The following is a 14,058-nucleotide window of genomic DNA, read 5'->3' on the forward strand; positions in this document are numbered from 1 at the left end:
TAACCCAACATGTATGACTTTGGGCTGTGGGGGGGAAGGTATGGATGATGGCTCAGAGGGGGCATGGAGGTACCATAAACCCTGCCAGTTGGTGGATTTTAATCCAGGACCTTATTGATGTGATTTTGTACATAACCGAAGCTGACTGTGAAACTGCTTAAACTATACCAGGTTCCACTTTTGTTGGTTTCAAAAGTGGATCATGAGGTCAACTGCTTGATTATTTACTCGTTTTTGCAAGTTATGCTGAGGGCTGTGACCGAATGTCCACAGGGGGCGACAAAGCTCCTTCGTGAATACTGATCGAATGGAATCGTGTGCTTTAGATAATCCTCCGTGTCATCAAATGGGCCAGCATCAGATTTGTAATCGGTGTGTTAAAGTTAAAGGTGGCAAACACAAAAAATAAAGAGAATGCACCGCGTGGGTTTCATGTAATATTACACCTGTGTTGCTTTGCTGGGCAGCATTCCGCTTCCCTCTTTTCTAAGCTCTGTGCAGTCATCCACTCCCGCCTCATTGTTCATACGTGACATCTGTCTGCTGCCAGTTGGCCGCTGTGCTGCGTGTAGCTGCCGATGTTCTACCTCTACGGTTCATGATACAGTCCAAAGGTTGGCTGGAAAGATCTGCCTCTTTCTTCCTGCAACCCCTCCTCTTCCTCCTCCTCCTTCCCCTCCTGGGTACCCGGGGTCAGCACCGTGGACAGCTCCTTGCCGTCACCCGTAAACCACCGCCTGCGGTCGGGCTGTCAAACGCAAGTAGGACAGCGAGAAGTCGGGCGCACTCTGAACACATGAGACTGTGCTATTTACGAGATTTTGTCTCTTTTCTTTTTTTAACATCCAAGCGACGGATGTGACAGAAGATTGTTTCTGAAGTCAGAGATACGAGGCTGGAACAATGATCTCACGATATAAACCGGTAAGTGCTACTACAGTATATCTGTAACCTGCTCAGTCGCTTGATCGCTATTCAATTTAAAGCATCGAATATTCTGCATGTAGGCCTACGATTAAGGTCGAAAATACACAAAAGACACACGTAATTTGATTTAATTGCACGCAGCATTTTACAGATATGAGCTCTCTCCAGATTAAGGCCTATCCAATGATGATACAAGTCATTTCAGTTCATATTTAGTCAGTGAATCCCCGTGTGCGCTGTAATTGGTTCATCCATCACCGAGGCTTATTTCTGGAGGCGAGTTCTGAGAGTTTAAACTATTGAGTGTGCTGATTTCTCAACAGGGCCATTGCACCGAGTGTGGTAACAAATTGTCACAGGCAGATGGGGAGCATTTCACAAAAACAAGTACCTCCCCTTCCTCTTTCTCTCATAGGTGAGAAAAATGCCTAGAAAGTAGATGTACACGGATGCCACAATGCAATGCATGAGTCACTGGTCACCCCTTACCCTTACTTTACACCCACAGACATAATCATCACACTACTTCAGCCAACACATAGTCAAACCTTGTTTTCAGTTAAGCCACTGTCGTTTGGTTGGCATCAATCTGTATTTGGGGTTTTATGACGTAACAGTGGCTCAGTGTCTATTTTGAGGCCGGTCTGATATTTTAGGATTTTTTTAGAATCTATTGTTCTCCCTTTGTGTTGTGAGTTTGCTAAGATGATGTTGACTTTTCCTCTCTTGGCGTCTCTCTGAGAGGCTGCTGCTCTGTCTAGTCATTTTCTCTGTCCTCACCCACTCCAATGCTTCAACCCTCCCCAGGCTATACAGTGATGACCATCTCTGATGTAGGGCATCACAGAACGAAAGTATAATAATAGCCTAGGGGCAGTGTAATATAAAGAAGGAATCTTTAATTGAAGCCTGATGCTGGTAGTAGAAACAAAACAACACAAAACAAGTAACCCCCAACAGACTTAACAATATGTATTCTGTTCTGTTTAACTGGACTTGGTCCTATAACCCTATTTTTTCTTTATTTTTAAACAAAATGATAGAGCTAATATCTACTAAGATATTTGACGTGTGCAGGAAGTGATTAGGTAGGGCTGCAGCTGACCCAAACATCATATATTGGGTGATGAAATCAAAAACCAACTGGAATATCATTTTACAGCTATGCCTGGTGTCCCTTTCCTACTTCCCATATATCTCAGTGCTTAAAGTGTAACTAGAAGCACTACAGCATATGGGGCCAACCTGAACCTTACTGTTTCTTGCATTTTGGACACATTTATGGCTTTACAATCATAATCCACTTATTTATTTTCTACATATTAAGTGTATATAAGTATCAGTCAAATTAGAATAATTCTGTTCTGCTGGGATTGAATAAATGCAAGCTTGCAAAAGCATTGCATCCTGTTTTATGGTATCACTGCTTGCAGAAAGCTGTGCACTGTAATAAACATTTGCAAAAGTAAATACTACCTTGCTTTTAAATAGATAGCTGGAATTTAATGTCTATATCTCGAGATGCCTTAAGTACAGGACAACATGTTCGGCGAAGCTTGCAAGTCAGTTCAAAGAGGAAACTCGAGCTGTACTGTGTCACGCACATTTACATGCCCCGCTCTCCTCACGTCACATACCAAACACACCCTCCAATTTGGCGGCCTCTTTAAAGCTTTCCCATCTCTCGCTCTGATATGTCTTTTTTAACCTCTCCTCATTTCAAACATGAGTTCTCAGCCTGAACCTACAGTAAGTTGTATCTTTTCTCATATTAAATATACATTACTGTTTTTATACCACAGTCTGAGTCCGTGTACGTGAATCGGCTGACAAGTGTCTGTGTAAACAACAAAACACTTGTGTAAACTGCTCATTACGGTTAAGCTTATCTCTTTGCTGCAACGATGTAAAAGGTCATCAGCCATGGATTACATTGAATGTAAATCATTTTAAATGCTAAGAAAAGGCCATCGGTCTATCCTGGTCGACAGATGGATTATTGAAATCTGCTCCCATGTGGGTCTTTGCTGATCCTGCTCTACAAGCAGGCTGCTACTGGCTGCAGTGGGATTTCTCTCTGCAGGACCATACACATAATGCATCCACGCCAGGAATTCATAAATATTTGATGCTATCGTTCCTCATGTGTTGAGCCTGGTTATTCCGTTATTGTGTTTGTTTTTTAATTTTTTATCATTTTGATAAAAATTGTGTTTTAGAATTATGTAAGCCCTGAGAACATGTTTGTGAGATTTAGATTTTATGCGCTTGCTCATGCTTCACACGTACTTCTGTATGACGTTTGCACTGTTCATCCACTAGCTGTATCCCAGTGTCTCGCTCTTCATCAGTCACTGTTCCCTTCCACCCTCCCCCTCCTACCTTTAGTTTCTCTCCAGCTCGTCTGCACACTCTGCCCCTTCTGCGCTCCTCTCCCAAGGTCGACTTTGAGCTCTCGATTGCAAAGAGACAGGAATAGCAGGTGGACTGCAGAATGCTGTCGCTGCTCGATCAGTGTGTGTGTGTGTGCGTTTATGAGGAATGCGAACATGTCTGAATGTATTCCAGTGGAGATGTGCAGCTCTGTGCACAAGTGAAGCTTCAGCCTTAGAGGATGTCTGCAGACTGCGGATGGACGAGCTGCAGATGCTTTTCACCGGCATGGCCAGAAAAGCTGCTTAAACTATCACAGAGGAGAGGGAGCTGCCGCCGCCGCTGCTACTGCCACTGCTGCGCTGGACTGTGACTGTCCCTGACCTCTTCCTCCCTCCTCCTCTGTCTCCTCTCTTTCACTCGAGCTGATATTTGGGAGCTGGATTAGAGAGGGAACAGGAAGGAAGACACCTTGGGAATTACCGGGATCCACTGCAGACGTCAGTGTTTCCTTTTGAAAAGACGACATGCTCTGAGAACCTCTTCTTCTAAATCTCTCCGTCTGTGTCTCCTGTCCTCCCCTCATCCTCTTCTCCTCCTCCTCCTCCTCCTTTTCCTCCTGTTCCCGGCAGAGTCCCGGTTCCACCATGTCCTTGGCATTCTGTGGAAACGAGAATAACTCGATGGCCTACAACGTGGATGGAGGGGTTCTGAACAACGGCTGTTTCCTGGATGCGCTCAATGTGGTCCCACATGTTTTTGTCCTCTTCATCACCTTCCCCATCCTCTTCATCGGTGAGTGTCAATGTGAAGTGAGATCCTCCTTTTCACTGCACAGTTTTACCTGCCTTGACTTCCACACGTGCTCAGATAACGTGTCAGCACAAGTCAGCATGATGGGCTTCGATATGTTTTCTGTCTTTCTCACATTCCTCTTAATCAGCTTGTTTTATTCTGCATGCGGTTGATGAACTATTGCATGATGTATTCAGTGAGTGCTCCACTTGCTTTATAGAGTCTGTTCATTTCAGTATACTCAACCTTTATGCCACTGAGGAGTGGTTTTGAGTGCGCATTTCATTCTCCAATTTATAACACCCACAAATATCTGCAGGTGTATGGGTTAGCCAGTTATGGAAGGCTGAGCCTCTTCAGTGACACAACACGAGGACATAATTACTGAACTGCAAGCATTTTTCTGAGCAAATTAACGTCTTTCGATAAAATGCAGGCAAACAGATGATGGCATTAGGTTGCACCTTGTTTGCCCTCCTATCTGGCCGCTGGTCATTTCTGTTAGAGTCATCAGCAGCATGTAATGGATCAGCACTACATGCAAATTTTGCTGCTACAGTCACACATGCTCCAGCGCTGTCATCTGACCTTTCACATGGGTGTGTGTGTAATGTGTGTGCCCATTTAGTGCCCTCCTTTTCATTTTTCAAAAGCAAGACACCACTCTATAAGTGCTCACTATTCATTGTGGAACAAAGTGGAAGAAGATGCAAAATGTAACTTTTACACTATTTTCCCCATTATTATCTGGACAATAATAGTGTAATTAAACAGTTTGTGCTTCTACTTTAGAAATATTCCAGTCATCTCTCACATTTAAAATACTGTTTCTCCATATATCAATATTGTTGCTTTTCCTAATTAAAGAATCCCGATACTTTCTCTATCTGCAGATATCTCTATAAATGTTTCTGTTTGTCTTTCCTTTAACTTGAAGACAAAAACACTCACTGATAAGGCACTAAGGGGCTCTATAAGTCCACTGTTAGATGACAACAGGCTGCAAGCTGCAGGGGGTTTTCTCTCTCTCCTGTCACACTGAGCTGATGTGCTCTCGCTAACAACTTTGCCACCAAACACAAACCTCAGGGGTGTGAAATGTTTTCTGTTTATCTTGATTCACTTGATAAAACCTCTTAAGCCAGCATCCTGTGATGTGCATTGCCCTTGAGAGAGTCAGCTCATTATTTTCACCATGTCACATCAAGGCTAAGAGAGGATATTGGGGATACATGCACCACAACACCATCGCTGACTTGAATGAATCCTTATTACCTGCTGTTGGCTGTAGGAAATCCATGTAATTATAATTAATGCACAGTTTGATGCAATGCATACTTTTATTATATATCTGCAATGCTATCACTTAATATGTGGCTTATTTACCCTGGTGCCAAATTATTTGAGTAAATATTATGGTGCTGACTTTATTGATGCTTTTCAGTCCTTGAGCTGAGAGTGTTTGTCAAAAAGAGTTAGAGGAAGTGATGGAGTACATGCCAGCCTGTGCCAGCACATCTCACTGAGAAAAACTGTTAAGGTGCCAAGAAGTGAGGAGTGATTCACAGAATTTCATCAGTAGAGATGAGTTTTATGACAGCAGCGAATCAAATCTAAAATATAAATTGCACTTTGATTATCAGTTGCTGTTTTACAAGCCAAGCTCTATTGTATTACAGGGCAAACTGAGACCAACCTCTGTCTGTCATGGATCGCTGTGTGGCAGGCAGGATGAGGACCCAATTGCAAAACTCACAGACTCAGGGGATGAACTCAAAAAGCAGCTTTATTGCTGACAAAAGATGACAGGAAATACAAAACTAAACTGGGAAAAACTAACATAAAGCTCACCAAGGAACACAGGGGAATCACACACAGCATGAGGGAGAACGCGACACAGAACTGAGGGAGACGCAGACATAAATACACAGAGGGTTAACGAGGGAAGTGGGAGCACATGGGGAACACAGGTGACACTGATAATCATAACAAGACATGGAAGGAGTGAACACAACACTGACGGGAGACGGGCAAAGTAAAACAGGAAGTACAGAGGTTCAGACAGGAGGAGAGAGAGCACGGGGAGAACACAGACATAGGCTGGGGAAAACATGGAATAAAACACAAGGAGAGACGTGGGCTCACAGATACACAGGGGCACACAGGAGGTAACCAAAATAAGGAACATTTTAACTAAATAATCCTAGGAACCAAGGCATAACCAGGGAATAAAATACAAAACACACAAAAACTGAGAATACTGGGCCCACATGACCCAGGACCATGACACTGTCTAAGAGGAAATTAATGGAGACGGAGGTTTGAGCAAAAAATAATTGACTTAAGGATCTCAGGCAAGCAGCCATCTAACCACATCTATTGGCTCCTTGCCTGCAGAGAGTCAAACAATCAAAGTGATAATAACACAACTTTTCTGCTGTACTCTAGCAGCGTGGCATTTTCTCCCAGCAGAGCCATCTTTCTAATTTCCCTTCTGTAAGTTATTCACCATGCTTGAGCATGCCAGCTCTTTATCATGGAGCTCATGATGTACAACGCATTCATTTAAGACTGCTCACAAGTTTATTTTCCTAGTTGAGACTCCCATAGAAAAATGGTTTTTGTCATCTCGCTCTGTGCTAATGTTCTTTCCCCCTGTGCATAAAAAAGATAAGTCTTGGTTATATACGAGATCAAGGCCTTCAGGCACCACTGCATTAAAAAAAGTCAGGGTTTTGTCATGGAAATCACTGCATGGGCTCGAGAACACTTGCACAAATCACCGTCTGTGAACACAGTGCACCGTACCATCCACAAACGCAAGTTAAAGATCTACAGAAGAAGAATCTATGTGTGTACATGATCCAGAAATGCTTCTTTCTTCTCTTCATTTCATTTAAAATGAACTGAAGCAAAATAGAAAACTGCTCTGTGGTCAGGAAATCAAAATTAGATTTTTTCTTTTCAAAAACATGGATGCCATAACCTGATGGTATGTATTAGAGCGTATGGAGTTGGTAGCTTGGACATCTGCAAAGGCACCATCAATGCTGAAAAGTATATACAGAGTTTAGAGTGACATATTTTCTTAGTTTAAAGAGTTGATAGAGTCTCTGTCTTCTACTGTGAGTAAAATGGTTCTTTTTTGGCCTTTTTGTATTTAAAGTGAAATGACCCTGTTGCTTTTCAATCACTTTCATTTCCTGGTTCATGTTTGAGGTTGGGGCAGCCAGAGTTCAAAGGTCCACATCCACCACAGCACCTGGCTTCACTTTCCTGGACACAACCTGCGATGGCTCCTCACCTTCATCCTGCTCTTCATCCTCGTCTGTGAGATTGCAGAGGGCATTGTCTCAGATGGGTATGTTTGGCATTTTAATAATACAACACTGCAGCCTCATGATGATCTCAGTCATTATGAGGTGATGTTTGTTATGTCATGACACTAGTGGGAATGTTCATTTTTATATGCTTTTGTTTAGTTTAAATGTATAGTATAGTAAAATGTGTTTTGTGTATTATCAGTATGATTTTTGTGTGACACAATTCAATTTTTTCCGCCATTATGCAATTATGCAATCCAGGAAGGATTGCAGTTGTTGATTGTTCAAATTGTTGATTGCTTGCTTTCTACTTAAACAGTAGTGAAACTACGGAGCCCCGCAGGGGACATGGGAGAAAAAAAAATCAGGGAGAAAAAAAAAATTAAGACGGACTTTTGCGAGATCTCGCAAAACAAACTCGGGATCTCGCAAAACTAAGCTACTTAGTTGTAATATTACTCTTTCTGGGTCACAAAATACACTTTTAAGATATTTTGAGGCGTGAATGTAGTTGTGTAAACGTCAGATACCTGCTCGGCTTACAAGACGTCACATATTTGCAAAAGTGCTCCGACGTTTTTGGAGATCTGACACCCACTAGCTCGAAGCTAACGGGAGGTCGAGACCTACTACAGCCGGGAGGAACACCGCTTTCCCGGCACATCGTGCCTCGACCTCCCGGTCGGCTTCGAGCTGGCGGCCTCTGAATAATGCGGCTAAAACTTTTGCGAGATCTCGCAAAAGTCCGTCTTAAATTTTTTTTTTCTCCCTAATTTTTTTTTCTCCCTAATTTTTTTCCTCCCATGTCCCCTGCGGGGCTCCGTATTAAACAGAGTAGATTTTATTGCTAAACAACTTTTAGTTAAGAATATGAAGACAAAGAACAAAATGCAGCGTGAAATAAAAGCTTAAAGCTAGTCAAAGCTAACAGCGAGGAAGTGGAGGTTGTGATCAGTTATCAGTTTGCAAGCTAAAAAAAAGTTCATGATATGATTTACTTTTTTGGATTTATTTATTTACTGTACACAGAAATAAGGACACTATCACAACAGGAATAAGAGGAGTTGACATAACGCAAAAGCTGGCAAGGCAAAGAGAAGATGCAGTGGAGCAAGAAAAAAGAATAACAAAGCACAGGCTCTTTTCAAAGCAGCCATTTTAATATGAAAAATACATGTTACATGTAACGTTAGAAAAGACACAGAGCCCTCATTAATGTGCTGCCGTGACAAGGTTTTTTTGTTTTTTTTTACTAAAATCCATGTCCGTGACTACAAACAGGAAACTGTAGGAATTAATAGCATACTGAAGTGGGTTTGTAAAAAAAAAATGGAAAAAGTCTAATGCAGACAAAAGGATGCTACTCAGCACAATGGAGCCTGCTAGCATTCACCACCAGCCAACACAATACAGACAAAGCCACTGAGAGGCAAATGTTAATATTTGCCAACTGAAAGCACGTCAGTGAGCTTTACCCTGGACTCCAATAAGCATGTCTTTAGACTATGAGAGGAAGCCAGAGTACCCACAGACAACCCATGCAGGCACATGCAAAACATATAAACTTCTCACACTAAGGCTTCAGCTGGCAAATGGATTCAAACCCATGACCTGCTGTGAGATGACAGTACTGCCTCCATTTCCTGGATAATCTCATGAAATGACTCACAGGGCTATATCAGAATCCAAACTGCTCATGTTTAGGTCTCGTTATCTAATTCGTCTCTATGTGTATCCTGTTGTTGTCTAATTTAGTTTACCAGGCTCTAGATTAGTTGTGGAGATTGGGGTGGTTAGCCCTATGAGGTAAAGAGAAATTTGGCTAATTTACTTGCTTAATGAGACATCTTAATGAGACATCTGTCAAAATGCATAATGATAATAATTATTATTTTATTGTTATCAGCCTAACCTGTTTCTTTCTCTATCTGATGTTTATTTGCAGGTTCAGTCAGTCCCTCCATCTTCACCTGTACATGCCTGCAGCTCTGGCCTTCATGGCTGGCATCACCTCTATTGTCTACTATCATAACATTGAGACCTCCAACTTTCCTAAACTACTGTTAGGTATCGTCTGTTTATTCTTTTTTACATTTTCCTGAGAGAGACAACTTTACCTTTACTTTCAGCCTCACCCTGGAATATACTGCTTAGCATATTCATTCGTAGCACTGAGATGAAGTGAATGCAATACGATTTGTGATCATGGCTTGTGAAGCTAGCATTAGCTTTGTACTTACTTGAATGTCTGATAAAGAATGGCAACTGATTATTGATTTACTACACTCTACGGGATTACATTACATTACATAACAGAGCAGCAGGGTCAGTGTTGTCATTTGCAGATGACTGGTTCATTACTTTCAGATAATGATGCAGGGCAGTGTCATCGAGGGGGATTGTTCTCTGTGCAGATATTAATTATGCATTTAAATTAATATAAAGTGAAAGCGCTGCACAGTTTGCACAGCAGACAAGCATCTCCATGGCAAATATATTTAGTTTTTTTGTTATGAAATGATCAGTGTTTTCAGTTCTGCTAGTTCGTGATAGTTATTGATAAATAGAGCAGTGTCATGCTTCACCTTTGTCCATTAGTTTTCCACATGTGATGTTTGCTTGTGGAACAATCACACTGCAGTTTTCTCTTCCTTCTCAGGCATCATTAACTCATCTGTGTGCAGCTCCTGGTGCTTTATTCAATGCTCCCATTGAGTCACTCAGCTTCCCTGGCTGTAAGGTTTCCATTTCATAGCCAGACAGAAATTCATCTTCTAAAGAGAGCCTTGGGTGTTGACTTTTATGCTAGAGATATTCTTCATTATAAAGAAGATAAAAAAATCTCTCAGTGGTTTTGCTATTGGCCAGCAGTGTAACCTTTGTGTAGAAACAAGAATCCGTTATCCTCTCATATCGTCTGGACTGACGTGATGTAGCTCCATCAAAAATCACAATGGAACAAAGACAACAGATTTAGCTTCTGTTTCCTGAATTAGATGTCTGCTAGAAACACAGTGCAATGGAAACGGAGGAAAGAAACAAGAAGAAAAAACTCATATCTTAACTGTTCTCTTACGCAGCTGAAACATGAGATTGAATGGTGTCTCCACATTTTAAATAAATTATAACACGAGTTGAACCATGGACACAGTTATATGAAATGTATCCCAGCCTGTAACAAAATACACCTATTGCACAAATTGAGTTTCAGAGAGAACGATGTCATTTTGATGACACTTTTTCATTTAGACTGAAATATAAGTTTGCAGTCGAGTTATTTATCGTTTCTGGCTTATCTGGTAATTCACTGTGTGACTCTGATCCCTGCTAAATCCCTTTAGCCCTGCTGATCTACTGGGTGCTGGCCTTCATCATGAAGACCATCAAGTTTGCCAAGTACACCGAGCATGGCATCGGCCCCAGGCAGCTACGCTACTGCATCACAGGACTGCTAGTGCTGCTGTATGGACTCCTACTAACTGTAGAGATCAACGTGATCCTCGGCAGGGTAAGTGTGTACATTTGTGTCTTTGTCCACTGTTGTGTGTGCAGGTATATAAACACATAAGCTACTGAGAGTGACGTAAGATCATTCAGATGCAGTGGTACTACTTTTTGTTAAGCTCTTAAAATGGTAATAATTACACTGGAGCATGTGACGGTGGTTATGAACCTTCACTGGCTTTCATTCGAATGCAAGTAAACATGCCATTTATTTTAAACTGCATATTTATGAAAAACAAAAAATAATCTCCAGATTTTAAAGCCAGGCTGGCCAGTAACAGTGACAATACAGCAGCTGCATTTAAAGACAATGATGTGACATTTCCTTTCAGCCTTGCTTGCGATTTTGCTGAGGCCATTTACAGTATCCCCTGCAGCTGGGGAGCATTTTATTCCCCATGGTTCAGTTTTATGAATCAGATGATTAAAATGATGACAGCTCCAGCCGCATACGATGTTTTTGAGAATTTTTAATCAATTGTGGAAACTCTGTGAGCCTGAGAAGAGAGCTTTATTTTTAGTACATCATTATAATGTAAAATCCATGAAGGTTGTGGTCATTTCTGGACTTTTCATGATTTATTTGAACTGACTGCAATACTGTACATCGTTAATCATTAAAAAATGAGAACAATGTTCAAATGTTTGAATTTAGTTTTGATTTCTGTAATCTATACCAGGTCAAAATTATTCATAGTCTCACATATATACATACACCTTCAATAATATTTGGTTAAATGTCCCTTAGGAAGTTGCACCTCACCCATATACTTTTGTTAGCCATCAGCAAGCTTCAGGCATAATTCAGGCTGCATATTTAGCCACTTGTTTAACCAGTTGGTCATGTTCATTTAAACTGGTTGCAGATGTGGCTTTTAAGCAAAGTCCACAAATTTTAATAGGATTAATGTTGAGGTTTTGGGAAGGCCTTTCCAGAATCTTAACGTTAGCCTGCTTTATCCGTTCCAAAGCTAGCTATGATGTGTGTTTGGAGTCATTGTCCTGTTGGAACACCACCTACGTCCGAGTTTTAACCATCTATCTGTTGATGTGGGTTGGGGTTAGTCGTTGTTCTTCATTATTCCATTCACATTATGTAATGTACCAACACCGCTGGCATGATGCTACCACTGTCATACTTGGCAGCTGGTACAGTTTTAAATGGTTTGAAAGCCTCACGATTAGGCCTCAAAACATACCTCTTGTCACTGTGGCCAATCTTTGTCTCATCTGATGATAAAGTTTTTCTCCAGAAGGCATTTGGCTCATCCATGAGGGCTGCTTCAACTTTCAGTTTTAGCTTGAATGTGTTGATTTTGGAGCAGGGGGTACTTTCTTGGTTAGCACCCTTGAAGACCATGGTTATGTGAAAATCACCTCACTCTGAATGCAGAAGCTGGTGTTTCAGTACCTTCCAGTTCATGGCAGGCTTAATGGTTTCTGGGTTATTCCTGAATATCCATCCATCCATCCATCCATTTTCTTCCGCTTATCCGGGGCCGGGTCGCAGGGGCAGGAGCCCAAGCAGAGAAGTCCAGACCTCCCTCTCCCCAGCCACCTCCTCTAGTTTATCCGGGGAAACACCAAGGCGTTCCCAGGCCAGCCGAGAGATATAATCTCTCCAGCGTGTCCTTGGTCTGCCCTGGGGCCTCCTCCCAGTGGGACATGCCTGGAAAACCTCACCCAGGAGGCGCCCAGGGGGCATCCTTGTCAGATGCCCGAACCACCTCACCTGGCCCCTTATCTCTAAGGGAGAGGCCAGCCACCCTTCAGAGGAAGCCCATTTCTGCCGCTTGTATTCGTGATCTCATTCTTTTGGTCACTATCCATAGCTCGTGACCATAGGTGAGGGTAGGGACGTAGATCGACAGGTAAATTGAGAGCTTCGCTTTTACGTTCAGCTCTCTCTTCACCACAACAGACCGGTACAGCGTCCGCATCACTGCAGCCGCTGCACCAATCCGTCTGTCGATCTGGCAAATTTCTTACATACAGTGATTTGAACTGATGATCTCAGAATCCTCAAATTAATTGACCCTTTGTGGTTTGCAGAAAAATAAATTCAAACTTATTGACCCAGTTCTTGTTTTTTAAGGTCATTAAAGACGTGTGCTGTACAACCAGTTCTGTTTGCTCCATCCTAATGTTAGCCTTTTCACCATTTTAGTGCAAACTTCTGATGATTCACATTGAACCCAAAGTAACACTGATAACTGTGCAGTTACACCAGCTTATCACCGATACAGAAGCATCCTGTTGGAACAGTAATCCAAACTTTTTAAGTCAAATGCAAAAGTAAAAAAAAAAAAAGGCATAAATATTTTTTTTTCTGAATGCAAAATTGATCCTTTCACTTTCATTTAAAGTATATCTAAAAGACACAAGATCCCCCTCACACGTGTGGTTCAGTGTGAGGCTTCATGCTGGTCTCTGATCACGTTTCTAGATGTATCTTATTAATATTCTATCGATGATTGTTCAGCTTTTGACATTTTCAGCCTTCTGACCCTTTCTGAGCATGGAGAAAATGTCAGAGCAGAGTGCTCTTTTCTTGTCTTTTTCCTCTGGACAATTCACAATGTGTTTGTCTCTGTTAACCTCTGCACTAAGCAAACACCTGTTACTAAATCACAGAGCCGTGGGCAAACAGCAGAGAAACAGATTCTCCCATCATCCGCTGCAATAATTTGGCCCGCTAGACCTCAGTTTCTTGAAGTGTCTCCATCTGCACTGTTAAAAGTGTGCAAACAGTTTATATTAATAATTGATGTGAACTTTCATGTTGAAGTAATAGAAAAGAAATCATTACATGCTTTCATTAAAAAGCTAATTTAGATTTTACTGGCTGACAAAATGAATAAACGATTGTTAAATCAAATCTTTTGAATTAATTCACGCTCAGGATCTTGCTGAACATATTTTGCTGGGAATTCCATTTTATTCCATTTTTTTGTTGTGTTTAAAATAGAGCCTGATTTCAACTCTTAAACTTTACATTAGTCATAAATTTCCATATCAGACAGCCTGTACTACTACTACTACAGGGAGTGCAGAATTATTAGGCAAGTTGTATTTTTGAGGAATAATTTTATTATTGAACAACAACCATGTTCTCAATGAACCCAAAAAACTCATT

General features: G+C 41.5%; 1 protein-coding gene across 5 annotated transcripts in view; it reads left to right on the forward strand.

The window, feature by feature from the left end:
- Window positions 1-533: 533 nt before the first annotated feature.
- The window catches only part of abcc8 (ATP-binding cassette, sub-family C (CFTR/MRP), member 8), a 58,811-nt gene continuing 45,286 nt past the window's right edge, over window positions 534-14,058 (forward strand). Inside the window, exons 1-5 of one of the 5 annotated variants that reach the window (XM_005734874.1) lie at window positions 534-924; window positions 3,933-4,095; window positions 7,315-7,456; window positions 9,364-9,485; window positions 10,760-10,926. In XM_005734874.1, the coding sequence (XP_005734931.1) occupies window positions 904-924; window positions 3,933-4,095; window positions 7,315-7,456; window positions 9,364-9,485; window positions 10,760-10,926 (615 nt within the window). In that variant the 5' untranslated portion in view covers window positions 534-903. Of the gene's footprint in view, window positions 925-2,625; window positions 2,677-3,290; window positions 3,801-3,932; window positions 4,096-7,314; window positions 7,457-9,363; window positions 9,486-10,759; window positions 10,927-14,058 lie in introns of those variants that run through there. The other 4 variants (XM_005734877.1, XM_005734873.1, XM_005734876.1 and 1 more) reach the window with 4 other exon arrangements.

Source organism: Pundamilia nyererei, unplaced genomic scaffold, assembly GCF_000239375.1.
Source record: "Pundamilia nyererei isolate P.nyererei 1_Seehausen unplaced genomic scaffold, PunNye1.0 scaffold00060, whole genome shotgun sequence".
In the NCBI taxonomy this organism is placed as follows: Eukaryota; Metazoa; Chordata; class Actinopteri; order Cichliformes; family Cichlidae; genus Pundamilia; species Pundamilia nyererei.